At 43.7% G+C, this 27,981-nt stretch overlaps 1 protein-coding gene across 2 annotated transcripts; it reads left to right on the top strand.

The window, feature by feature from the left end:
- Window positions 1-41: 41 nt before the first annotated feature.
- DERL1 (derlin 1) lies at window positions 42-27,981 on the top strand. Of its 2 annotated transcripts, none has more exons than XM_015075825.3 (8): window positions 42-419; window positions 10,884-10,995; window positions 16,270-16,334; window positions 17,382-17,408; window positions 18,231-18,326; window positions 19,477-19,529; window positions 21,302-21,412; window positions 25,735-27,981. In XM_015075825.3, the coding sequence occupies exons 1-8, from the start codon at window positions 267-269 to the stop codon at window positions 25,871-25,873; spliced, it is 756 nt and encodes a 251-aa protein (XP_014931311.1). In that variant the 5' UTR covers window positions 42-266; the 3' UTR covers window positions 25,874-27,981. The 2 variants fall into 2 exon arrangements, with proteins under 2 accessions (XP_014931311.1, XP_053064589.1); XM_053208614.1 differs by lacking the exon at window positions 42-419 and adding an exon at window positions 2,434-2,643.

Consider the following 27,981-nt stretch of genomic DNA (forward strand, 5'->3'; position numbering starts at 1 on the left):
CCTGTGGTAAAATCGGTGCTTGCCCTTTAAGCGGCGGGACTTCTGGTCAACGTCTTCCGCGGCCGCCGGAAGGGGAAGTTTCGCCGCCGAACGCTCCCTCGCTCGTCCGAATTCGGTGGCGCCACGTCCGCCGATCTCCGCCTTCTTATCGGCGGCTTGGGCGGCTTCCGCCTCGACACCTTCCACTCGCTGAACGGGCCGTGTCGCGAGGGGCCAGGGACTGGGAGTCGGCGGCTGTGCGCATCCTGGCCACCTAAAAGGTGAAGATGTCGGACATCGGGGACTGGTTCAGAAGCATCCCGGCCATCACTCGCTACTGGTTCGCCGCCACTGTCGCGGTGCCCTTGGTCGGCAAACTCGGTCTCATCAGCCCGGCCTACTTCTTCCTCTGGCCTGAAGCCTTCCTCTATCGCTTCCAGGTACTGACTAGCGCGGAGGGGCGTGGAGACTACAGGTCCCAGGAGGCCCGGCGGTGGCGGAGCGTAGACCGGCATGTCGTGGGCGCGCGGTGCCTGGTGGGATTTGTAGTGCGACGGCTCCAGCGGTTTAGGGCGAGGTCCTAAACCGGTCCAGTGGTTTGGGGGCGGGGTGGAGGCAAAAAAGGGGTCTGGAGCTAGGGCACGGATGGTTGGAAAAGTGGCTTTGGCCCATTGGGAAGGGACTGATTTTGCTCTTCTATTAAGATTATGCTCCCTGCCCTCTGCATTCAGAGAAGGAGCCAGTGGGAAGGTAATTCTGTGATCGTTGTTAATCTTTTGGACGCCGGTGATTAGCACCCTGGTTCTACCCGGAGCAGGTGCCCTCTGACCTTCCTCTGCCACTCACGTGGGTGCCATGAGGATGTCAATTTACTCAACATTCAGCCGAGTACTTCTTATGTTAATAGAGGCTTTTTTTTTTCTTTTTCTTTGCGGGAGTGGTTTGTGGTCAGATGCAAAGAGTGGGTTTGTTTATCTGCGTTCCACCTAGCTCCGACCTCGTATGTGACATGTAGTAGTAGAATGTATGAAGGGACGAGTAAAGAGGAAATTGTTCCCAAAATAGAAGGCCTTGCTATTTAAGCATGAAGGAAACTTTCCAGGGTATTTCTGGCAAGGGAATATTAGTTTCCTGGAGATTATCTTTATTCACTGGATTCTGTGATTTAGATCTTTACTCAGTGGCAGGTCAGGTACTAAGATTTGACATTAATTTGAGCACATTAATTGGCATGTGGATAACCTGCCTTGTCTCCCCCCAATTTACTGTTTCTTAGTCTCTGCTGCTTGTTCCTCATCATCCTGACCTTTAAATGTTGTGATGTGCCCCAGGGATCAGTTATAGGCCCTTTTCTCTACCGGTCCCCAGCTATAGGAGATCTCATTTAGCTTCATGGGTTTAAATACTTTCTATAAACTGAGGACTCTCAAATACAAATATACATACTTTCAGTCCAGATCTGTCTCCTGATATCCAACTGTCTGTTTGAAATTACCACTCGGATGACTAATAGGCATCTCAAATTTAACATGTCCCCAAATGGTTACCCTTTTCCTTTGCCCTAGAAGTAAAGAGCAATTTCATTATTGCAGGAGCTCAAGCTACCAGTTATGGAGTCATCGTCGACTTGTCTTTCTCCCACATCCCATAACTTGCCAGCTACTAGTTTGCTGTACTTTAGACATACGTCCAGAGTAACAGGTCCCTTTTCATTCTCCATTGCAAGCCATTATCATTCCAGCTCAGGTCCTTTCCGTCTTTTCTGTAGACAGCTGGAGTGATCTTTTGAAATATAAATCAAGCCTGTCTGTCCTCTATCCCGAACCTTCCATGTCTTCTCAAATCAGATGTATAAAATGCAAGTCCTTCCAGTGGCCTGCAAAGCCCCCTACTGCCGCTCTGGCCTTAACTGCTGCTACTATCCACCTTGCACCTTAGGCTCCACAGTGGAATCCTTGCTCTTCCTTCAGCAGCTGACGCCCTCTCCTCAGGTTGCTAGCATGTGTTGTTTCTCTGTTTGAGGACGATAACCTTGATTTACCTCCTTACCTTCTTCAAGTCTCTTCCCGGTGCCACCTTATTGGCAAGGTGTTATGGATTGCCCTACATGAATTAATACTCCTCCTTCACTCCATCTCCTTTATGCTTAATTTTACTTGCTACATATCACCTGTTGGCATTGGTTAGTCAGCTTCCCTGCAGAAAAGAAGGCGCCACGAGAACCAGATCCCTGACTTGTTTACCACCGTCTTTGTTACCTAGAATAGGGCCTGGCACATAGCAGGTGCTTTCATGTTGGTTGAATGCATGGAAATAGTTGGCACTTGCCAGTGCTGGGTACTGGAGCTACAATAGTGAATAGGACAGAAAGTCCCAGCTCCCATGAAGAAAATAAGAGAGAGGCATATGATCGAGGGTGACTTAAGGCATATAACATTGGATAGAGTGTTCCAGAAAGGCTTTGGAGAAGATGCCTGAACTGAAATCCGAATGCCGAGGTGCCAGCTTTGGGAAGATCCGGCTCTGGGGACAGCCTTCTAAGAACAAGGGTTAGCAAGAGGAAGGCTGGGAGGCAGGCCCCAGAAATGGAAGGAAGACCGGATAGCTGGTTACAAGTCAGCTGTAGGGATGAGGATTGGCAGATGCAGACAGAGATAACCAGGGGTGAGTACGATAAAGCACGGATGGAAAGGTGGGCTGGGCTTGGGTTGTACAGGACTTTGCGCTTTGAACTTTATTTATTTACTAAAGAATTTTTTTTAATGTTTTATCTATTTTTTGGGAGAGAGAGAGCATGTGAATGGGTGAGGGGCAGAGAGAGGAGAGCAAGATCCGAAGCGGGCCCTGTGCTGACAGGCTGACAGCAGCTAGCCCCTTGTGGGGCTTGAACTCACAAACTGTGAGATCATGACCTGAGCCAGAGTCAGACGCTCAACTGACTAAGCCATCCAGGTGCCTCTGAGCTTTATTTTGAAGACACCAGGAAGGCTTTGGAGCATTTTGAACAGAGAACTGGCAAGATTGCTTGACCGCTCTGTGGGACGGACTTAGCACCCGGGATGGGGGAGAGAGAGAAATCCAGTTAGAAGGCAAGAGAGATGATGTTTTGGGTCAGGGTGACTGCAGAGGTAGAAGTAGGTAGATTTTGGAGTAGCGTGGACAAGGTTGCTGCTGAATGAATGTGGCAGGGGAGTAGCTGAAGGAAGCAGGACTCAAAGATGCCGCTGTTTCCACAGTGGATGGTGGAGTCCTTTACCAAGTGGGAAATGTTTAGGATGGCGTAGGTTTGGGGGGCCAGGGGAGGGTGTGGATGAAGAGTTTCTTTGTTGGCCATGTTACGTCTAGAGATGTTTCTTAGGCATCTGAGTGCAGAAGTTAAGCAGGCAGTTGGAGATTAGAAAATGATGTGGGCCTGCTGCCAGCTCTGGTTATTATTTGTGACCTAGTGGCTGTTGTGCACTTTGTGCCTGGTGGGCGGCATGCTGGGTAATATGTGTGCAGGAGGAGCGGTGGTTGTAAGTCATTTTGTGAGAAGGATCTGGTCGAAACTGGCTCTTTGACCCTCCTTGCAAAATCTTGCTCACTTGTGTTGTCAGACTGGTAAAATAAGAAAGCCTTTCTAATAGACTGCAGGTGAATGTTGACAGATGTGCCTTGATTAGAAGAGTCATCATTCGTGTCCCCCCTCCCGTGCTTTTCCCATCTTCCTTACATTGTTTTGTCGTCCTGAGAGCTGGGAGAAGCAGTGGGGGGCAGGACAGTGCGCTGGTTGTCCAGATGGGAAAAGGCCAGTATCTAGACCTTCTCTCTGCTGCTCTGGCTCGTGCCCATTCTGGACAAATTTAGCTTTCAGACCCACCTAGAGGAACTCATTTGCAAATGAAGCAGCTGAAAGAAAACCTGCATCTGAGAGGTCGGTGTGTGACAAACAGCATGCGGTGTGCTTTCTGCTGGAGGCTCATCTTTTCCTTCGAAGCTGAGCCTTGAACAGCTTAAAAAAAATTGGGGATGATTGATTTAGAATTGCGGATTCATGTTGGAAGAGATGAAAGTCCCTTTTCCTCCTTATCTTTAGGCTTCATCTGACTAGCTTGTTGGTTTGGAACTGCAGAGTTTAAAGTGTTATTTTTCTTAGTTTGGATGGGATGTTAAGACTCACTGTGCCGTTATCCAAAGTTCCTAGTCCCTCATGTTCAACACGCATTGATCAGATAGCTACTTCATAATGATGAAATAAATGTCTTCCTGCTGGTCCTTGATGACCTAGTCCTGCAGCCCTTGCGCTTTCTGAGCTCGTGTCTCCCAGGGCTGTCTATTTCTCTGGACAGAGGCACCGCACCTCCTTGCATCTCTGTTGTACTTCCACGCCACCTCGTTCAGCTCCCACGGGCATCCTGAGACCAGTATCACTCCAGTTTGTAATCATCTCCAGTTCCGGTTTCTACTTTGGTGAGTCAGATAGTTTTGAGCTGCCTCTTTCAACTCCTTCACATCGAATCTACCAAAACACACAGTTAAGTGTTTAGCAAACATTTTTGAGGGTGATTTCTTCCAAGTCAGTTATCTACTTTCTCTTAAAATAGAAAGACCAGGGGATTTCAAGGAGTTGAGTCATGGTTCCCCAAGACCTGGCTCAGCCCCGTACTCATTATATTATATGCCCTCAGGCAAGTTACTTAGTACTCTTTCTGAGCCTCAGTTTCGTTATCTAAAAGTGGGGGTCATTTAATACCGTATGAACTCTGATCTAACTCCATAGATTATAAGATGCACCATCAATTTAATACAACTTTTTGGAGGGGAGGGAGAGTAGAAATTCCATTAAATGAATGTATTGGATTGTAAGCCACATACTAATTTTAGAAACTCAAAAATGAGTATCTTCAAATTGAAGAAGTATGTTATCTACTCCGTGCCTCTGTCATGTAAAATTCATAGCAAAATGTAAAGTTCCCAGTATATATTCTCGTAATAAGCTGTTCAAAAATAGTGTCCATTTTTATTTTCTAGTGAATAGTAATTCCTTCCATTACTGCCTTTTCTCTCTGGGCAGTAAGAGTCTAATTTTTTTTTTATTTTTTAGTAAAAAAATTCTTTTAATGTTTATTTATTTTTGAGAGAGAGAGAGACAGAGACAGAGTGTGAGTGGGAGGGGTAGGGGTAGAGAGGGAGGGAGACCTAGAGTCCAAAGCAGGCTCCAGACTCTGAGCTGTCAGCACAGAGCCCGATGCGGGGCTCAAACTCACAAACCGTGAGATCATGACCTGAGCTGAAGTTGGACACTTAACCGACTGAGCCATCCAGGGGCCCCGAGATTCTAATTTTAATTTGTAACTGAAATTGAAATGTGACTGCTGGATGATTATCCTGTATTTTGCCCCCTTAAAAGCATCCTGACTTCAAGTGGGAAGAGATGAACTCTCAATTTCCCTCATTTGTTTTCAGGAATCAGAAGAAATGGCATCCACCAAATCTGTGATTTGGGCCTTGTGCTTCTATTTGCCAAGCTTTTGCTTTATGTTATTTACCTTTAACCCGATGATAGCAACCCTAGCAGATTGAATTAAGAGTGTATTGGGGAAGGGGCACCTGGGTGGCTCAGTTGGTTAAGTGTCGACTCTTGATTTTGGCTCAGGTCATGATCTCACGGTTTGTGAGATTGGGCCCTGCCCTGGGCTCTGTGCTGGCAGCAGGGAGCTTGCTTGGGAGCTCTCTCTCTCTCTTTGCCCCTCCCCCGCTCACATTTGTTCACTCTCTCTCTTTCTCTCAAAATAAATAAACTTAAAAAAAAAAGCACACCGGGGAAGAGAAACCTATACATTGCATAACCAGAAGGGAGATGAACTTGGTCTCTAGGCTGAGCATGGAAGTAGCCTCAAGGTTTGGATTAGAACTTTAGTGGCTAGTGTTTTGGTATGTGTAGCTTTAATGTCTTTCCTTAACAGTCCTGTCCACTTCAGTCCGCTTTATACATTTACAAGTTGCTGAATTTTTAAAAACTGAATACCTGTGTATAACCAGCACCCAGATCAAGAAGCAGAACATACCAGTAAACCTTCCTGTAGCTCCCTTCTGGTAACTGCCCCCTCCAAGGGTAACTACTATCTTACCTTTTAGTATCATAGATTGCGTTTGCCAATTAGTTTACTTTCTATGAATGAAATCTTACGGTATGTAGTCTATTGTGTCTGGTCTCTTTTTAACAGTGCATTTGAGTCACTAGTACTGTTGCTCATGGGTATAGATTGTTCGTCCTCATATTGGTCCATCGTGTGACTAGATCGCCATCTCTTTTCCCCATTCTACTGATGATGGGTCTTTTGGATAGTGTCTGGTTTTGGCTGTAATGAATAGTGCTGTGAACATTCTGGTACATGTCTTGGTGAACACAGGTATGCGTTTCTGTTGAGTACATACCCAGGGGTAGGATAGATGGCTTCCAATAGCTCTTTTACAGTCCACAGTTGAGCCTCGGTGCCTTTCATTTTTCATTCGTTTTTCTTGCCTACCTAGGATGTCAAAAAAAAAAAGAAAAGAAAAAGCCACACTTTGCTAACATCAGCATTTGGCACATGGATGCTCCTCTTCTTTCTTGTTTGGTGACCTGTGTAGAGTTTCTTACCTCCAAAGCAATCAATTTGTACCGTTTCAGAAAAAAAAAAAAAAAGTCTGCTTTTGGTACTTTAGAACTCCCCCCACTTTAGACTGGGTAGCGTTTGTCATTATTTCAGCAGCAGATTGTTTGGGAGAATTTTAGTTCAAGGCTGGCTGCCACCCACTCTCTCAACAGAAGCTGTGGGACTAGTAAGTAAAGAACGATGTCTTACCCCTTTTCAGAGGCCTTAGATGCCAGTGCAGATGTGGGCCTCCTTCTAAGTGAGGGACTCTGTGCAGATCACCTAAACTCTCATGAGGGCCCAGCTTTCCTCAAGAAAAAGCTGGGGGTGATGATGGTTCCTACCTTGGGAGGCTGTGGGGATAAAATGAGCTGCTCCCCTCCCCTCCCCTCTGCCTGCCTATCCTGTGCCCTTGGTACTGCACCTGGCTCCCCATTGTGGGGTGGGGGCAGGCTCCCCAGGGCGGAAAGCATGTCTGCACTCCCAGCCCTGAAAATCCATTTTCTTATTCTAACTATTTGCATGTCAGAGGAAAGGAGGGAATTTAGCTGGGCCCCTTCATTGGGGATTCCAGAAATACATTACATTGTGTTTTTCTGAAGAGATAAGTTCTCTCCTGGTGTTTTCAAATTATCATTTTAAAGTAATACAAAAATAATATCAAGTCTCTTAGATCAATGAAAGCCAAGTATAACTCAAGGGTAAGCTTAATGAACGGGGAAAAGAAGTGAGATATTTTGACAGACACTGATTTCCAAAGCACAGGTGCACACAGGGGCTAAAAATAGCATGGTGGCGTCAGTGTTAGGGGAAAATGTAGTCGGAAAAAAACAGGGTTTCTTTTCCAAAATCAGGTCCTGAGTAATTTGCAGGGATATGGAGGTAGCTTAAAATGGGAATTTGTAAAAACTATGTCAGTGTGTGTCTTCTAAGAGATTGTAATCATCATACACCTACACGTACAATTTTTTTTTCAAAGCACCTTTGTAATCCGTTTTCTTAATTCCAACGTTTTATAAACTCTGTGAGCTAAGGAGGGCAGAGTCATAGGACAGACATCACCGGGTAGATGAAGATATACACTCAGAGGTCTAGACTTTTCCAAGGCCCTGCGGCTACTTAAGAGCCAAGGCCAGGGCTAGCTTGCTTCTGGTCTTTGCCCCCAGTGCTTTTCGTAAGCAGGGAGAATCAGGATTATACAAGTATAGGAGGACTTAAAATTTTTACTAGTTGTAATTATAGCTCATAGTAATGACGCCACTTGTGAGAGACATTGTAAAAACAGGGGTTTTGTGTCATAAACTCTGGAGTCAAGCTGTCTGGGATAAAATTCTACCTCCCCCACCTGCTAGCTATTATTTAACCTTTTCTCATTTCTGTTCTTCATCTGTAAAATCCGCCCCCTGAATCAGTGCATGTAAATGAGCAGAATAGCACACTTTTTTTTTTTTTTTAAACCACCCATCAGAATAGGGCAAGTATTAGTCTATCATTCCCAGTTTACAGATGGAAATTGAGGCCCGGAAGTGATAGCTTGTAAGCCAAACACTTAACATCTTGGTGTTCTCAAATCACTTCTGGTGAGAACTCTCACAGTCCTCACATCTTTTCCGTTAAATGATGCGTCTATGTTAAAGTTGTAAATAAATCCACATGAGTTTTAACTTACTTGTTTTATTGGTTTAATAGAGGGTTCTTGCAAAGTCACTCTTCTGGGTGTTTTTATAAAGCACGTTTTCTTCCGCAGGGAACAGAGCCTTGAGGGCTACGTTCCTGTACTCGGAGGATGTAACGTGGCAGCTCTGTGTCCGGCCAGGCGCCACCTCCAGTGTCCCCCATTCCAGCCACACCCACACTGTCAGCAGTACCTGTTCAGTGCTCTTGTAGTTCTCTCGGACTTTAGTCGTTTTCCCAAGACCAGACCACCCCTCCCTCGTGCTCACTCTTTGCTTCTTCACATGACCCACTACCGAAAACATCTGGATGCTGGGGGGTGGGGATCTTACATGCTTGCCAAGTGAGACACACAGCTCTCCAGTCAAAAGCCAGCATTATGCTGGCATTTCCGAAGGACTGGGAAGGTCGTCTACTTCAACCACTATTATTATTTAAGGTTGTTCGGGGGTACTAGCCAGTGAATTAGACCACAGTGGAATGAGATACAAAATTTTATTTACAGATAGAGTTGTATACTTTGAAAGCCCAAGAGGCTCAGTTTTCAAATCTATTACAAACAATAAAGTAATCCAGCTAATACTACAAACAGTAAGGTAATTCGGCTTTGGTGGTTTGGTATTAGAGCTAGAAAGCATAGCTCAATAGAAAACTTCTAAAAGCTGTGAAAGACTTCTTCCTGGCTGGGAATGGTTATCACATTGATATAATAAAGATGCCGATTCTAGTTCTTTTGAGAAAATGAAATGTTGAGACCAGCCAAGAAAATCATGACAAATGTGGAAGAAAAACAGGAGGGGGATTATTTAATCATATCACTTTACCAGATATTGTTACATATTATAAAACTAGGCATTAAAGTAGCTTGATATTGATAGGGGAATTCAGTTCCAAACAGGATAGCATTTTACTATAATAATAGATTTTAATATAAAAGGAAATAAATAGATAATGAAAATAGCTTTTCGGAACACCTGGGTGGCTCGATTGGTTAAGTGTCTGACTTCAGCTTAAGGTCATAATCTCGTGGTTCACGATTTCGAGCCCCATGTCAGGCTCTGTGCTGACAGCTCCGAGCCTGGAGCCTGCTTCGGATTCTGTGTCTCCCTCTCTCTCTACCCCTGCCTGGCTCGCACTCTGTCTCTCTGTCAAAAATAAACATTAAAAAATATTTAAAAAAAAACAAGAAAGAAAGTAGTGTTTCAAATGAATGGAGAAAGTATGGGTTACTCTGTAAATGGGATTGGGAAAGCTGAGTGAGCACCTAGAAAAAGAAGTAGGTTATCTTCCTTACTCCTGAGACGAACATGAATGTGCACGAACATGAATGTGCCACGGTAGGACTGTGAACATTTTGATACTCTTAAGTGGAGACGTAGCTTGTGAGCTACATGAGCATCCAAGTACACCCGACGGATACATTTGCCTACCTTAAATTACACTTTTACATGTCAAAATATGGCAAGCATACCGTAAAAGCATAGATGAATGGCCAGAAAATATTTGCAACAATGAGAAAGGGGAATTTCCATAATATATAAAGAAATGCAAATCTGGCAGGAAAATGAAGAAAGGAAGTGCTAAAGTTTTAAAAACAGTTCGTAAATACACACTAAATGGTGACGGCATGGAGAAAAGACGGGCATTAATGTACATTTTAGGAGTAAGTATAGGAGTTGGTTAAACATTTTTGTAGGCATTTGGCAATGTCTACCAAAATTAAATGCAGAAGTCTGTTAATTTAGCAGATTAACTCACAGGATTTGATCCTATATGTAAGTGTATAAAGAGGATATTCGAGAATATTCAACCGTGGCCTTGTAACGGTTTAAACAAATTTTGGACCTTCACATAAAAGGAATACTTTACAGCCAATAAAAATATTTTGTCAAGGGACTTAAACAAGGCATAGAACCATGCAATACAAGGTAGGATGAAGAAGAATGAACAGTAGTAACACATAATGTTATTGAAAGAAATACAAGAAACTGATTGTTGTTGATGGAAAGGGAATCAGGAGATGAAGGTCAGGAGGAAGACTTCCTTCTCATTGTAGACTTTTTGGTAAGTGTGTGTGTGTGTGTGTGTGTGTGTGTGTGTGTGTGTTGAGGGGATGGGACAGTTGTAAAGTCATATATCCATATTGCCTAAATAGCACAGTGATTTGAATAAAAACATTTCTATTTTACTTCTACCTTTTGAAAATGACATTTTTTGGTAAGGTTTGTCACCCCGGTATATTCTTTCTCCCAAAAGGAGATATTACTGTGCTGTTGGAGCCTGTCTTTATAATTCATTTTTGACAGGCTTAACTATGGCCCTTCTCCCAGTAAAGACTAACCATATATTTCCTTAGTATTGATTTTTTTCAACTTGGTTAGGAATATTTATTGCTTATATTACATGATTTTATTCCATCGCTTTGCAGATTGGTATGATGGTAGCTGATGGGAGCTTTTCTTCAGTGTTCTTGAATTATATTGGTGGTATCCCTTTGGTTGCTTTCATCACAGAGGAGAATGTTTTGCAAGGGTGAATTTTGTTGAGTTAAAAAAAAAAAAAATTAACCAGGCTTGGAGAAACTAACCACTGTGTCTGTTTTGATCTGGACAGATTTGGAGGCCAATCACTGCCACCTTTTATTTCCCTGTGGGCCCAGGAACTGGATTTCTTTATTTGGTCAATTTATATTTCTTGTATCAGTATTCTACACGTCTTGAAACAGGTATGTTTTCCATAGTTGTCTTAAGATTTGTTTCTAATTCACCAGTTCTAATTTGCCAGTTACTTATTGGAAGAATTCTGAGGGCAGTTAGCTTGTAAGGAAATGGCATAATGATAGTCAATGCTCAGTAGTAACTGTGCCAGGACTGTACTAGGCGCTTAGTTTATTTGATTTTTAATCCTCACGACATCATCATGAAGCATAAGTAACAGTGTCACCATTTTATAGGTGAAAAAAATGAAAGACCAGAGCTTAATACATCTTGTCCCTACCTTGTCCTTAGTGGCTGACTTGTGTGCCTCTCACTTAAATTTGACTTCTCACCCGTTTCTGTCACATGGTACTCATTTGTCCTTTATTTTATTTATTTTTTAAGTTGACTTCACACTCCGTTTGGAGCCCACTGTGGGGCTTGAACTCACAACTCTGAGATCAAGACCTGAGCTGAGATCAAGAGTCGGACATTTAACTGACTGAGTGACCCAGGTGCCCCAGTCCTTGTCCTTAAATGTCAACTGGGCTGAAGTGTATATATCTCCCAGACTGGGGTTGAAAAACACTTCTTCATGCTATGAAAGCCTTAAGTTATTCTCTGTGATTGAATTACTCACTTTTGAAATATATAACTGGGATTTAATAATATGGTAGTTTATTAGATAGGACTGCCCATATGGTGTTATGGGTAAGTTTTTTTGTTTGTTTGGTTTTTTACAAAAATCTTTTCTTAAAAGTTTCTCGGTACTGTTATTTCCTTTGTACAATACCTCGTGTGCTGTTCTGAGTTGCTTATCCTGAGAGCAGTAAATTGATGCTGCTGGGTCAAAATGTGAACAAAGTTTTATTAAGCCTAAATGATTTTGAAAAGGTTGGCCGACTCCAGAGACCTTATAAACCTGCTGGCTGTTAGCTCAGGGTAGAGAATTCTGAACCACCCTTAAATCTAAGTCAGTTTGAGAATTGAGAATCAGTCTCATAACTGTAGGGAAGTAGAAGGATGGGCATTGGTGTCAAATGTGTTTTCCTTAAATTGGCATTTGCACAAGGTGCTTTTCAAAAACAAATCACTACATTAAGTGTCAGGTCATCGACTCTTACCACCGGAAGGGACCTAGCCCATCCCCTTAGTTTTACAGAGGAAAAAGAGGAGATTCAGGGAAGGAAAGTGGCTTGGCGGAGGTGAAACTGACCCACAGTCTTGTGACCACAGTAGGGGGCTTGGACCTAAAGCCCCCAGCATATGTGATTTTTATTCTCCCCTGTCCCAGTTGAACTTGCTAGTAATGCTGTAGCATTCTACCCCCTGGTGTAATTTCATTGAGGATTGAGCTATTGGAGTAGTATTATTTTATATCAGTAGGAAATTCTAAGTGTGGATGATCCATGACTAGTTTTTCAAAATTTTGTTACAGAAAAACTTCAAATGTACACAAAAGTAGTGAGAAAGGTTAATGAGCCTTTGTTTTCCTTTTTGTTGAGATGAAATTCACAGAACATAAAAGTGACTGTTTTAACCGTTACAAAAAAATTTTTTTTAAGCATTTGTTCATTGTCTAAGAGAGAGAGCACGAGTGGGGGAGGGACAGAGAGAGAGGGAGACACAGAATCGGAAGCAGGCTCCAGGCTCTGAGCTGTTGGCGCAGAGCCTGACGGGGGGCTCGAACTCACGAACGGTGAGATCATGACCTGAGCCGAAGCCAGATGCTTAACCCACTGAGCCCCCCAGGCACCCCTGTTTTAGCCATTTTAAAGTATACAGTTCTGTGGGCTCTGGTCTCGTTACTCAGCCACTACCAACCACTGTCTAATTCAGTACATCTTCATTGCCCTCGAAACCCAAAGCAGTTACTCTCTATCTCCCATCCCCCCCTTTCTCTAAGCTCCTGGCCAGCACTGAGCTACTTTCTGTGCATACGGATTTGCCTATTTGGGACACTTTATGAGTCCTTCTGTGACAGGCTTCTTTCACTTAGAATGTTCTCAAGTCTGACCCGTGTTGTAGTATGTGTCCACCTGCCTGCAAGAACCCCTTTGTAACTACTCCTCGCCTTGAACTGTTATCTCCTAGCTGATCTTATTTGATCTCTATTCATGTCTGTCCTCCCACCCCTGATTATTTGAAGCAAATGATACCAGACGTGATATCATTTCATCTGTAAATTTTCTAATATTTATCTCTGAAATTCAAGGACTTAAAAATAATCCTAATGCCATTTTGAAGTCTAAATTGCAATAATGCCATGACCATATTTTCTTTGTAAGCTGTTTTCTCTCCGTTACTTGAGGCCCTGGAACCCACTTACCCACCCCTCCTATCTAGTCAGGTAATATAACTAATTTGTAATACCTGAATAACACTGAAGATCAATCTGTAGGATTATTAGCCCATTGATCTCTTTTATTTGCTTTAATTCTTTTAAGCTTCCCCCATTCCTTACTATCCAGTCACAGAGCATTTTGAAATTCTAGAGCTGAGAGGTACTATTTAAAGTTTTATTGATATATAATTCAAATACTATACAGTTCCACCCATTTAAAGTGTACAATTTAGTGGGTATTCATAGATTTGTGCAATCATCACTATAATTAACTTGAGAATATGTCGTCTCCACAAGAAGAAACCCTGTGCCCATTAACGGCCATTCCCCATTTCCATTCAACCTGGTCGTCCCCTTAAGCTTTTAGGCAACCACTGATCTACTTTCTGCCTTTTTGGATTTGCCCATTCTCTACGTTTCTTATAGGCAGCATCATACAATAGGTGATCTTTTGTAACTGGCTTCTTTCACTTAGTGTTTTCAAGATTCTTCCATGTAGCATGTGTTAGTACCTCATTCCTTTTTATTGCCAAATGAGATTCCCTTATGTGGTTATTTTTCCTTTTTTTTTTTTTTTTAAGTTTATTTGTTTTGAGAGATAGTGCGAGTCAGGGAGAAGCAGAGAGAGAATCACTGTGCTGTCAGTGCAGAGTCTGACGTGGGGCTTGAACCCACAAAACTGAGATCATGACCTGAGCCGAAACCAAGAGTAGGATGCTTAACCCACGGAGCCACCCACGTGTCGCGTGTTTTTCCACTCATCAGTTGATGGACATTTGACTTGTATTCGTTTTTCACTGTTAGGAATAATGCGGTTCTGAACCCTCATGTTGAGAGGAACTTTTGAGACCTGCCCATTTAAAATAAGATTGCACAACGAGAAGACAATGGTCTGGAGAGGTGGTGACATGCCCCAAAGGTCACAAAGCTATTTGAGATAACGTGTGGGACTGGAGCCCTGGTTCATTGATTCCAGTCTTCCCTCCACCATACAGCCTCACGGTAACAGCCTGACAATGTGTTTGCCACCTGCGTATTTTCCTACCTGAGTCAATGAAATATACAGCAGTGTTGGCTTATTTATAAGGTTTCTGATTTGAACTGGAAGACTGCAGTTTGAGACCACTTACTTTATAAATTCCCAGTTGCACACTTGCCAAATAATGTAGTATTGTAATTTATGTGATTACAATAGCTTAAGTATTCAATCTGAAGAATGCTTCCGAATCACAAAGTCAACAGGAGCACCTGGCTGGCTCAGTTGGTAGAGCATGCGACTCTTGATCTTGGGATCACGGGTTCAAGCTCCACACTGGACCTGGAGCCTACTTAAAAAAAAAAAAAAAAAGAAAAGCAAATTTTACTAAAATTCAGAAATTAGCTTTGATTCACCATAGGGATCCCCATCATTGAGCTTCCTTAACACTGTGGCTAAAGCGTGCCTTTGAGACACCAGGGGAGAAATTAGAGAAAGAAGGAGAGACTTTTGCTGGAAACTTTTTTTCTTTTAGATAGAATTTTTTTCCCTGTCTTTTGGACACTTGTTAGGATTAAAAAAAAAAACAACTTTTTTTAATGTTTTTATTTATTTTTGAGACAGAGAGAGACAGAGCATGAGCAGGGGAGGGGCAGAGAGAGAGGGAGACACAGAATTGGAAGCAGGCTCCAGGCCCTGAGCTGTCAGCACAGAGCCCGACGCGGGGCTCGAACCCACGGACCGTGAGATCATGACCTGAGCCGAAGTCAGATGCTTAACCGACTGAGCCACCCAGGAGCACCCCCCCCCCGTCCTTTAAAAAAAATTTTTTTTTAATGTTTTTATTTTTATTTATTTTTGAAACAGAGAGAGAGAGAGAGAGAGGATTTTTTTTTTTTTAACTGACTACATATCATGCGATTATGAGGGGGTGTGGAGGGGAGGGAAGGTAGCTGTTTGAGCTAGAATGACCTTACAGTCATTTGTGTGTGGTCTCTGCCTCTCTTCTGGTCTCCCACCTGAAGGCATGAGGGCTCACCCTTAGAAGGGAGAGCAGGGCCAGTGTTGATTGTTTGGTCCAGGAATAAGACGGAGCCTGGTGTTTGGTGTGGTGACAAGGGCACTGGACTAGTAATTACATTTCACCCTGCTTCTAACAAGCCATGTGATCCAGGTCATGTAACTTTATTTCCTCGTCGGTAAAAAGGGGGTATAGGTCTTTCCCTTCTACCTCCCGGATGTGGTCTGAAGGTGAAGAGTCAGAGTCTATGGGAAGGTTTGGCCGTGCCCTCACTCTTCCCCTCCGCCAGCATTGTTTTCCCTTGCTAGAATGTAAGCCAGAAGAAGGAGACTGAATCTTCTCAAGAAAGCCCAGTGTCAGACTAAGTGAGAGTGTGTGAGAGAGAGAGAGAGAGAGAGAGAGTGTGTGTGTGTGTGTGTGTGTGTGTGTGTGTGCATCTAATAACAACAACAGTAAGATTCTCCCAGCATAGTCTTGCTGGAGACACAGTGGCAGGCCAGACAGATGGGGTCTCTCCAGTATCAGAGCTTATGGTCTCGCAGAGGGAGGAGGGAGACAAGTGATCACAGATGTGTCATCGGGCCACGAGGAGAGCCAGGAAGGAGAGGCCGACTAGTTGTGAAGCCTTCAGGGGATGGGAGCTCACTGGCCGTGGAACCGACTGCCCTCCCTGCGGGTCTTACAGCTTGTGGTAGTTGGAGGATGGTACTTACTGGAATTCGGTTAGGAGAACACAGATTAGCCTCACTCAGTTGACTGTAGTTCAGGGCTTTATTGGAAGACATGGCTTTAGGTATTTTAAAAATTTTCCTTTTTTTTTTTTTTTTTTTTTACTTGTGAGGAGAAGTTTAAAAATATTCTCATTTTGGCTTTCTCTAGAATTTTTTGAAGCATTTCTCTACATAGAAATCACTTTGTTCTGAAATTCTGGACTGTGACATTTGGCTTATTTTTGTTTCTAGGAGCTTTTGATGGGAGGCCTGCAGACTATTTATTCATGCTCCTTTTTAACTGGATTTGCATCGTGGTATCCTTTAGTCTGTGACTTTGGGCCAGAAAGAAACCATTTTATTTTCAGGTTTGGGAAAGTAGATGGTATTGTGTACAGCAGTTCAAATGATAGCATTTGCATCTTTGTTTACTACAGTTCATAATTAAGAATAATTAAAGTTCGCTTTCAGAGCCGTAGTCAATCATACGGCCCTTGAGTGGTGCATTCTCTTGCCATTGCCTTGGTGAGGTTTTCCACATTTGGTTCAATTGTATTGCTGTCCCTCTTGTTCCCAGTTCTCTGTGTTCTCACGTGTGACAGCTCGTTGACTGCAGCAGAGAGATTCCGTGCCATGAGACAGCTTTTGGAATCTGTGCTCCTTATCAGAAAGTTAATTTACAGCCAGCAGCCTTTTCTGATTTCGTTGCCGTCCTCGTCTTCGGGGCCTACATAGTCATTCAGTCCATCCAGGGTGAGCCGGCTCTGGGAAGGGCCACAGCATGTCTCTGCTGCATTTCAACCCCCGCTGCCAGCAGCCTTCCAGCTGCGGACCTTTACAGATGGTGAGAGCAGCAGAAAGAGCACGATGGCTCAGTCTGTGCGGAGCTGGTGAGCTCAGAATTGCTTTGGGGCTTAGGTGCCATTGAAGCTTGGCCGGGAGCCAGGACATGTGGCACTTTGGATGCCCTTTCCCCTCCTTTAAGGGAAGAAAAAAAAATCGTTTTGGACCTCAGCCATGCTGTGGAGCCCTGAATGTGAGTAGAATCATTATTTGTTTCAGGGCACAGGTATCGTCATCTTCCAGCTGGAGAAGAGGTGCTAAAATGCAGGGCAAGGCAAAGAGGATGCAAGAGGGCCAACTGAGTCGTGGGCCAAAGCAGTTAAATTCTCACATTTCCGTGACATCCTATAGTCTGATAGAATATTCATAATGGAGAGTATTCGATAACTTGGGATTCTGGAATGTTTTAAACAGTTTGAACTATAAGAAAAGTGTTTTCTTTCAGAACACAGGAATGAAATGAACTTATACTAGGTGCGAATTGCTTTGTTTGTATCTGATCTTTAACTTTATAAACCAAGATTACTGGCTTAGCAATGGACATGCAGGTAAGTGTCCCTTGAAACTGCCCTTTTACATGTTTCAGATTTACTTATTCATGGCCTTTGAGAGAAACTTAAATTGCATTTTGCAGTTATAGAATTAGAGCTTCTTTGAAGGTCTTACATGAATTATCTAAACCATTACTTTCCTTGCTCATTTCTGGGTTCTTCATTATGTTTGTGCATTGAGAATGAGGGTTTTCCAGTATTTTCTATGCATTATATGGATATGTACTTTTTAAGTTGAGAATATACAGTAAGTAAAGCTTTACTGCCTTCTTTTTTTTTTTAATGTTTATTTTTGAGAGAGGGACAGTGCACTAGCGGGGGAGGGGCAGACACACACACACACACACACACACACACACACACACACACACACACGCAGAATCTGAAGAGGCTTCAGGTTCCGAAATGTCAGCACAGAGCCTGACTTGGGGGCTGGAACTCACCAACTGCAAGATCATGACCTGAGCTGAAGTCCAACGCTTAACCGACTGAGCCACCCAGGCGTCCCTACTGCCTCCTTTTCTCAAGTACCCGAGCTTGATCCTGATATTTCTGAATCCATCTCAAATAATTCTGTTGGATTTTATTCCAGGATTTTGTAGCATGCTTTGTATAATGGACTAACTAAAAGGATCAATTTGTAATTCTGATGATTGAATTTATTTTTGGTTTTTGAATAGCCATGTGAGAATTTGTTTGGAGGGGAGAGGTTAAAAACAAAAAAAAAAACAAAAACAAAAAAACCCAACCTGGTAGATTCACGGTAAGCCTCTGAAGTGCCTCTGGAGCCTTGTGTTTACACGTTGACTTCTTTTGCAGTTGCTGATGATTCCTCTGATCATGTCCGTACTTTATGTCTGGGCCCAGCTGAACAGAGACATGATTGTATCATTTTGGTTTGGAACACGATTTAAGGTACTTTGACCTAGTTGGAAAAGTTTCCTTTTCGTTCGTCTCCACAGAAATCCCTCTTCATCTGAGAGGTGCACTTTCTGACTCGTCCAGAAGAGGTCACTGCAGAGCAACATACCATAGGCAAGCCCCCCTCCCCTGTTCAGTCCCCTGGTCAGTGCCCTGCGTTTCTTTAGCCCACCTGGAATCCTTCCTTTGCTGACTGTTACTTCTTGGCCCCTTAGGCATGTGTCCCTGAACAGTCTTGTGTCTGTGTGTATGATAGAGGGAAGGAAAGATACTCATGGGGAGCATTTCCTTTTAAAGTCTGTTATCATTCCCTGTTAATGTATTTTACACTTCAGCTAAAACAGATTTGTTTTTCCCCCCAGACACTTCCGTTAGTTCCTTCTCTCACACTTTTCCACCTGTAACATCTCTTTGATTTTCTTCCTCTTGTAAATCCTACCTGGTCTTCATTTGAGTTGGGACTGAACATACTCCTGGGTTTCCTGCCTGGAATTAGTCTTGCCTTGGGGCTTTCCAGTACTTTATGTTCCAGAATATTTACCACATTCTGCCTTCAAGTTATTTATGTAGAACCCTTTCTTTACTAGTTTGTGAAGTTCCTTGTAGCTCCCTTAGCTCTTGGTATGATGTGTTGAATCTGGACAGAGGCTCAGATGTTGAATTCAACTGGGGAGCTTTCTCATTTGGGAGAGTATTAGTTCAGGGTATCCGTGTATAATGAGATAAAAATCCCAAGTAATTTTGTGAAGTATGTAAGAGAAGAACCTAAAAAGGTGGGATATTTTTAGTTCATTGGCAACAGTTTGCTAGTTGGAGTCTTAATGTGGTTCTATTATGGGTCATGTTTTCATGAGTGTCCATAGGACACCCAGCTCCTTTGTGAAGCTGTTAGTATTCATTCAGCAGGGCATGTATTGTATCTGATCCATGGGCACAGTACTCTGTCCCTCCAGTTACTAATATACGAATTTTAGATTGGAAGTTTTAAGTACAGTACTGATGGATTGGTCTGAGAAATTTTGGGGGTGACTTTCCACAGGATTTATATAAAGCTCTTACCAGTATATGCTTACCCGTTCCAGCCCCCTGGCACCTGCGTCCTTCTTAGGGGTGGTTATTCATGTTTGTGTTTACGTTTTCCTAGGCCTGTTATTTACCTTGGGTGATCCTTGGATTCAACTATATCATCGGAGGCTCGTAAGTAAATACTCGATTTATTTAATTGGAAACAAATCCTTAAAAGACTTCCATTATTCTTTGTCTTCTCTAGTCTTTCTGAAACTTTAAAGAAGTTCAGCATCGATGCATTGGAACCTCAGACTTATGAAATACAGTTGACCTTGAACAACGGGGATTAGGAGTATCAACCTCCTGCATAGTTGGAAATCTGTGTATATTTTTTAACTCCCCCAAAAGTTGACTGTTCCTAGTCTCCTGTTGACCAAAGCCTTGCTGCTAGCATAAGCGGTCGATTAATGCATGTTTTAGGTTGTAACGTATTATATGTATCATATACTGTATTCTTACAATAAAGTAAGTTAGGGAAAAGAAAATGTTATTCAGAAAATCATAAGAAGAGAACATACATTTACAGAACTGTACTGTATACATGAAAAAACCCATATACAAGTGGACCCACGCAGTTCAAATCTGTGTTGTTCAAGGGTCCACTGTAATTTCATTTTGATGTAATTGATTACATCGCGGGATTTTAAGCACATTTAGCACTGAACGATTGTTATTTTGTTAGCTCATCGTTAGGCACAGTATACTTCCATGTATGTGCTTTTGAAAAATATTTCTGGATTCACTGTCCAGATTGAGCAAACCAGAAACTACTTTGTGTCTAGGCTGACTCCTCTAAGAACTATGCGTGAAATTACTATGTTTTTTATTCTTGAGGCATTTCCAGAATGCCTTGAAAACTGCTCACCAGTCATCAAAATGCAGATTCTCAGATGGGAAGTAGTTTTGAAAGCGGTTTGATAGTACAGAAATTATAGCCAAATAGGGTCAAATTTCCAGCCTGGAATTTGAGCTGAGAGGAAAACCTTCAATGTATCCAGTCAGAATTTTAAAAGGAAGATCTCAAGATGCAACTGTTCTGTGAACTCCCACTTATACTACAAAGTATTTTCCATTTTTAACAGATTTTGAGGATCCTTGTTCTTAATATGTCTGACATACCTGCTCTGTGTGGTCCTGATGTCTGCAGCATATTGACAGAAATGAGTGAATTAAGCAGACCGACACTGTTTAGAGCCTAGCAAGTTCTGAGCGTGCTGAAGCTGCCAAGGGCAGAGCCCGGGAGTGGCTGCAGATGTTGATTTGTCCCTGACAGGAATCATGTGGCCGCAGAGGACAACGCAGGGTATTTGATAGTAGGAGTGGATCTATAGAACCTTCGAGGGCCTGTACGTAAGCCAGGAAAAACCGAAGGCAGTGTGTGTTTTAGGATTACAAGGTCAGCCACGCAAAGTGATCTTTGTGATGTCTTACATTCAAGGACGCAGGAGGCGAGGGGCAAGTGCTGTGGCTCCAGGAATGTGCGAACAGGCCTGCACTCTCCCCCCACCTTCCCCACGCTTCTCTCTCGCTGGTCTTCCCATTTGCCCATGGTTTGCAAATATAGTACTTATGGCTGAAGCATTCAGAAGCTTTGCAGCTTGCATCTCTGGAGGCAAGGAAGTAGCAAAAACAAGATTTTGAGGATGAGATGGGACTTGAAAGAGATGTCGGAGGGCAGCTGCCCTTGGAGAGCACAGACCCCAGCAGGACTGGTTCCCCTTCCCCTCAGAATGCATTTGCCACGCAGACCACGAAAGGGCTCCCTGTAGAGCCACCACGGGCTGCCCGGGACCAGAAATGGGCCGCCAGGAAGGCTGTTTTCCCTTGCTGTTAGTTAAAACCGGCCACATCTCACTTCACTGCTTGAATGTCTTGAAACTAATTTGCCTCTTTGTTTGCAGGGTGATCAATGAGCTAATTGGAAATCTTGTCGGACATCTTTATTTCTTCCTAATGTTCAGATACCCGATGGACTTGGGAGGAAGGAATTTCCTGTCTACACCTCAGTTTCTGTAAGTATTTTTCTCTCTCATGTCACAGTCATTTATTTCACCACCCGTGTCTTAGGCATCCTAATCAAACTCCATGAGGGGTCGGATTTACCTCTGCGGCTGATGGAGAAATGTGAACCAGCAGACTTGTCCTGGTCCCACAGTCACAGGAAGTCAGGGATCAAAGCCACAGCCTTGTCTTCTCCTTGGAGCCCTTCTAGCTAGGGGCTGCTGCTGACTCCAGTCAGGCATCACAGGGAACATTCTAGCTCTGCTGAACAGGTGGGGCCCCATGTGCAGCTCCAGCGCAGCCCACAGTGCGCCAGGGGGCTGGGCACAGTAACAGGACAACAGTATATGCTTTGAGAGCATCAATTTTACACAAGATTTGGCCAGAGAAGAGGTAGGGGGATAAAGCTACCTCACTGGTTGGCAGTTTCAAACTAACTAACTAACTTCCTTCCTTCCTTCCTTTCTCCTTCCTTCCTTTCCTTCCTTTCTTCCTTCCTTCTTTCCTTCCTTCCTTCCATTCTCCTTCCTTCCTTCGCTTTCCTTCCTTCCTTTCTTCCCTTTCCTTTCCTTTCCTTTCTTTTCCTTTCCTTTCCTTCCTTTCTCCTTCCTTCCTAACTTCCTTCCTTCCTTCTCTTCCTTCCATTCTCCTTCCTTCCTTCCTTCCTTCCTTCCTTCCTTCCTTCCTTCCTTCTCTTCCTTCCTTCTCTCCTTCCTTCCTTCCTTCCTTCCTTCCTTCCTTCCTTTCTCCTTCCTTTCCTTTCTTGCTTCCTTCCTTCCTTCCATTCTCCTTCCTTCCTTCCTTCCTTCCTTCCTTCCTTCCTTCCTTCCTTTCTCCTTCCTTCTTTCCTTTCTTGCTTCCTTCCTTCCTTTCTCCTTCCTTCTTTCCTTTCTTGCTTCCTTCCTTCCTTCCTCTCTTCCTCCCTTCCTCCCCTCCTCCCTTCCTTCCTCCCTCCCTCCCTCCCTTGTAATCACCACACCTAACATAGGGCATGTTGAACCCTGAGATCAAGAGTTGCATGCTCTTCAAGTGAGCCAGCCAGGCACCCCAAACATTTTTTCTATCAGATATTATAGAATGGAAAATTTCTGGAACTTTTCAAAGTGAAAGTGAGAAACTTGAGGTTTGTAGAGTGTAGGCACCATGGGAATGTGTGCTGGTTCTTTCTCTGCCGCTCCTAGGGTTTACTCAGGTGAGGAGGCTGAGGGTACAGCTTTGGTTTTGAGACAGACTTGGGTTGGAATCCCGTTCCCCTCTTTCATCAGTTTTGATTATTGGGGAAGTTGCTTAATAAAACCTCCGAGTTTCAACTTGCAAGCCTGTACGCTGGGGGGAAGCCGGGTCTCATCGGGCTGTGGGCGGTAAGGCAGGCTATTGGCCGCACAGTAGTGGGTGTTCGGTAAATACAAGCTCTTAGCCTTGTTCCTAAAGTTGGGGCTAGGGTGGGATTTCACGAGCCAGAAGAGATGCTGACACACTTAAGCATGTCAGGAGTGGGACCATTCTGTCAGTGAGGCAAAAGGCTGTTGAAGAAGGGACCAGTGAAATCACCATCTGGGTGTCACAGCCTGCCCGACAATCACACCTAATCTCCAGTCTGGGATATGCAATAATAGCTTGTATTTAAAAGCTTTAAAGAAGGAAAACCCTTTCTCATCTTGCTCGTTTTAATGTTTTGTGATTCATCATTCTTCCAAGGGGTCAGTGAGAGCAGTAAAACTTGAGACCCCTTCACCCTGCACCCCCTTTGTAATTTAGGGGTAGGGTTTTAAAAGCCTTCTTTTGTGACGTATTATATACAAACAGAGAAGTACACTTTTGTTGTGTGTTTTTTTTTTAAAGAGCATGAAAGGAAACTTGTTTGTCTTCTGAGCCTTGAGTTGCCTTCAGGCTAAAAAAACAAATGACCAATCTGCTTTCTGATTATCAAAGGACACGATAGCAGCGGGTTTGGATTTTTGGTCTAGGTTTATCAAGTCAGATGGCGGATGAATTGATTAAAACACAACTTGCTCATTTGGTGGGCGGCCAACAGTTCTCTTACTTTCAGGGGCCGTGTTCTGACTTCCTGGCTTGGAGATAGTTCTCAGTTGTAGGCAACAAAGCATGTGAGATTCTAGTGGCAAAAATCAGTGGCATGCCAAAGCCTGCCTTCCATTTGAGCGCTCTCTGTTGGTGGAAAAGCCCTTCTGTTAAATTTTGCATACAGATCAGATGACAAAATGCAGCTCCTTGCAAAAGCACTAACTGCTTTGAAATTACCATAAATTTTTGTTGATTATGTATAATTGGGTGTCTTTTTGTACTAATTACTTGCATTTAATTTCACTATCCGTCTAAGCAGTGGCGATGGCTCCCATATTGTCTTACAGTGAGAAGCAAAGCAAGGCAGCCCTTTTTAAGTGTTCTGTTTCATTATATACTTTGGAGGAATATTATTGTACCAGAACATCGTGGATGTGGGGAAGTCAGGAGTTGGACAGACGTTTTGACTTGAAAACAAAGCTGTATTTGTTTAAAAGGGAAGATGGGGAGTTCTAGAATTCTAAGATCTATCACTGTTCTGCATTGCATTTCGAAAAGTAGATCGTCTTCTGCACGTAGTTATTTTTCTGTGTGAAAGGGGTTCGTTGTGTGGTTTCGGCAGGAATACAAAGGCGTCAGGGATGATGTGAACAAATGAGGACTCCAGTCCCTAACTGCGGTCACCTGAATCGCACCCCGTGTGTCCCGTCTGTAGCACGAAGCCTGTAGTCCAGTAAGTGGTACAGGCACACACTCTGGAACCAGGCTGCCTGGGTTGGAATCTGGACACTCGCTTTTTAGAAGGGTTTTATTTAGTCTTGCCTTGGTTTTCTCATTTACAAGATGGGGTAATAGTAGTGCCTGGCTCATAGGGTTGTGGTAAAGACGAGGTGAATTTATGCAGCACCTGGTGGAAGCAAAACGTTCTATGATACGGACGTGCTGTGCAAGCTTTTTGCTGTGGACATGTTACCACTCACGGTCTGCTCTTGGCGCCGTGAGGGTTTTGAACAGGGCTGTCAGATGATGGCCTCTGCCTTCTCACAAAATTTTAAACACTAGGATCTAAGTGGAATAGGTTTAAACACATTCTTGGGGCGCCTGGGTGACTCAGGCGGTTAAGCATCCGACTCTTGATTTCTGCTCAGGTCGTGATCTCGTGGTTTGTGAACTCGAGCCCTGCATTGGGCTCTGTGCTGACAATGCAGAGCCTCCTTGGGATTCTGTGTCTACCCCTATCCCACTTGACCTTTAACTCTCTCTCAAAATAAATAAACATTAAACAACAACAACAACAAAACAACAAAACACGTTCTCAGTTTACTGATAGACAAGGAAGGGAAAGACTATGGAGAACACAAACCTGGGTTTAAGTTTTCTTAGCTGCTCTGGGACTCTTAGGTCATTAATCTGTAAGGTGGGAAGTCAGGTAAGCTTTTTGGACTGCAGCTTTCCTACCGTCTTTGAGATAGAAAGAAGGCTGTCAGAAGACAGATTAGGAATGAACATTTAAAAAACACCCCAGGGGCGCCTGGGTGGCTCAGTCGGTTAAGCGGTTAAACGTCTGACTTCAGCTTGGGTCATGATCTTGTGGTTTGTGAGTTCGAGCCCCGCGTCGGGCTCTGTGCTGACAGTTCAGAGCCTGGAGCCTGTTTTGGATTCTGTGTCTCCCTTTCTCTCTGCCCCTCCCCCGCTTGTGCGTGTGCTCTCTCTCTCACTCTGTCTCTCTCTGTCTCTCAAAAATGTATAAATGCAAAAATTGAAAAACACCCCAGTTTCCAAGACAAAGTGGGCATCTCCAATCCCCCTTGACGGCCGTGGGGCCCAGGTGTGGGCGGAGGTGCCGTGTGGGCCTCAACGTGCAGGCTGCAGATTGGTCCTTTGCAAGTGAATTTCTGTTACCTCCTTTGATCCAGGTTGATCCATATTTAGATCCATCAAAATGCTATGTATAGGTGGTTCTTTCTGGTCGTTGGGCTTGTGGGAGTAATATTTTTGTTTCTATACTGTTCCGTATGAATTGCTTTTGTAATCAGAAAACGATTTTTTTTTAGAGTGTGAATTTGGCTGGAGACGTAGTAAATTTAAGAAATCCGAAAAGTGAGCACAGTCTGTGGTCCGGGCATCGCTAAGTGCTGAAAAGGCAGAGTTAAGTAAGACATTGTCTTCCATTGGCCAGACTAATATAATTCAGTGTGACAGATGCCATGGGGATGCAGGAAAGGGAGACGTGCTGAATGGTCAGATCACCGTGCGGAAGTGATCATCTCGTCTTCTCTCCTTTGTTTCCCCCCTACCCCCGCTCCAGGTACCGCTGGCTGCCCAGCAGGAGAGGAGGGGTGTCAGGATTCGGTGTGCCCCCCGCCAGCATGAGGCGGGCTGCTGATCAGAATGGCGGAGGTGGGAGACACAACTGGGGACAGGGCTTTCGGCTTGGAGACCAGTGAAGGAGCGGCCTCTGGCCTGCCCACCAGCCACTCTGCTCAGATGAAGTCTCCTCCCAGTGCTGGGCGTGCTTAACCACCGAGTTCTAGCAAACGCTGTTGGACCTGACCCACACTGAATGTAGTCTTTCAGTACAAGACACAATTTTTTAAGACCTGAAGAAAAATATAAGTGTTCCTCAAGTTTCGTGATTCTCATTCAAGTCCTTACTGCTACGAAGAACAAATATCAACTGTGCAAATTTCAGAACTGACTCTCTTTTTTGGTGTCTTCTCTTCCTTTTCTGTCTCAATAACGGGTTTTGGCAGGTCCTGGTCTGCTGGCACCAAACTGGGAATCTGGGGTTGGGTCACGAAACCCTTGGCAAAGGGACTCTTACCTCTTTCTTGCACACCTGCCTCCCTCCTTCTTTTTCCACGTTTGCAGCTGGGGGAGGTTGCCCCTGAGATGGTTCTGCCTTTGACAAGCTCTCTTATTTATTGACTTTTGCCAAGGCTTGGGCTCAAAGAACTTGTCCACCATTTTCTCCCCTTGGTGGCAGAACTATAACAATAGGGGAAAAGACTGGACCAGCGGTTGGAGAGCTTTCTCTTTTGGAATTGCTGGGACCCGATGTCAGTTGTGACCATTTGCCACTGCTACAGGTGTTTTTTATTAAAAAAAAACAGCACCACTAGGCCATGAGGACACAGATTGGTGTTAATGAGGCATAGGTTGTTGCTAGGCGTTTTCTTCCTTAAGCGAGGGGATCACAACTTCAGTGGAGCTGCGTCTTGCACGGGGCCTAGGTGCAAACTGTGTGAGGGATAGTCCCTTTGCGTCTCATGTAGGGCATGCTGGCTTTGCGTGTCCCCGGAGTAGTGGGGTGTGTTGTGCTAGGAAATTCCAAATCACACGTGCCCCGGGGAGTCACTCTCTTTGAGAGGCACCTGGGCATCGGTTCCATTTCATTCTCATTCTGGATATATGTTTATTGAATAGTGTGGAGTGAGAACCTTATACCCTATTTAAATTGTCTTTTTTTTTTTTTTTTTGCCTCTCCCGCCACCTTGAATGGCCACATGCTTCAGTTAATGGTGAGGACACAGTTCCTCTGTACATAGGTCATATTATAAGAGCTAATATAAGCACATCTAAGTGAATCACATAATTTTGGGTTGTAATGGCTTTAGAAGCACTTGTGTTTGAGGGTCTTTATTTTGAGCCATGAATGTAGAAGTCATGAATGTACATCAGACCAGCTTAAATACCCACAACTTTTTTTTTCCCCCATAGGGGCTTTTTCCATCAGAGCTAGGCTTATCCCCCAATAAAGTTTTTTGAAGGCTATGGTGTTTCACGGTTTCTTATTTTCTGTTTTTATTCTGAAAGCAGACGGCTAGGCCTAGGAGCAGTGTTGAGTGGTTTGGCTTTGAACATTTTGATTGGTTTCTTCTCAGGAAACACTGTGCTCTACCAGTGTGACTGTGCTTTGCCCCACCCTTAAAACAGTGACGTGTGTGACACTAGGAAGTGGGGACCTGAAAGCAGCTTGGTTTTAATAAAATTTGTGTGTACCTCTCCTTATTTAATTTACACGATAAAGGAGGCGGAGAGACTCTGAACCTTAACTGTCGTGTGTTTGTGCTGTTGACCTGTGGCCACAATAAAATTTACTTGTAAACTTTAAAAGCCATTATTCCTGTTATGTCACATGTGCCCTCATTGTACAGGAGTGGAAACTCATTGTAAGCGTAAGAAGATTCTCATGACGAGTGAGCTCGAGGCCCTTGTATATGCTCTCTTAGCAATTCAGCTGCCTGAGAGCAGTCGTTTCGGTAAAGGTTACAAGTATTCTTTAGAATACCTTCGTTCAAGGCAGAATGTTCATTAAATTCTTCTTAAACACGTGTAAAGAGCTGATGATTTTATGAATCTTGTCTGGATTACCTATCTTTTTGGAATAATTCAGCTAAGCAAGCTAGTTGAGATTTGATTTGGCAAGGCAGGACATACAGTGGATTCTCTTTATGAGTGGGGAAAAAAAATCCTTATTTTGTATAGAGAACTTCCCCTTTTGTAACTAATTCTTTTTATTGGTAAAAATTGTAAATTAAAATGTACAACTTGA

The sequence above is a fragment of the Acinonyx jubatus genome, chromosome F2 (genome assembly GCF_027475565.1).
Source record: "Acinonyx jubatus isolate Ajub_Pintada_27869175 chromosome F2, VMU_Ajub_asm_v1.0, whole genome shotgun sequence".
Classification (NCBI taxonomy): domain Eukaryota; kingdom Metazoa; phylum Chordata; class Mammalia; order Carnivora; family Felidae; genus Acinonyx; species Acinonyx jubatus.

Bases quoted from the DNA above. Each gene is read 5' to 3' on its own strand.
- DERL1 (XM_015075825.3), top strand. From the start codon at position 267: ATGTCGGACATCGGGGACTGGTTCAGAAGCATCCCGGCCATCACTCGC. The intron at 17,409-18,230 runs GTAAGTGTCCCT...CTTCTTTTGCAG, and splicing joins GCTTAGCAATGGACATGCAG to TTGCTGATGATTCCTCTGAT. The intron at 21,413-25,734 runs GTAAGTATTTTT...CCCCCGCTCCAG, and splicing joins CTGTCTACACCTCAGTTTCT to GTACCGCTGGCTGCCCAGCA.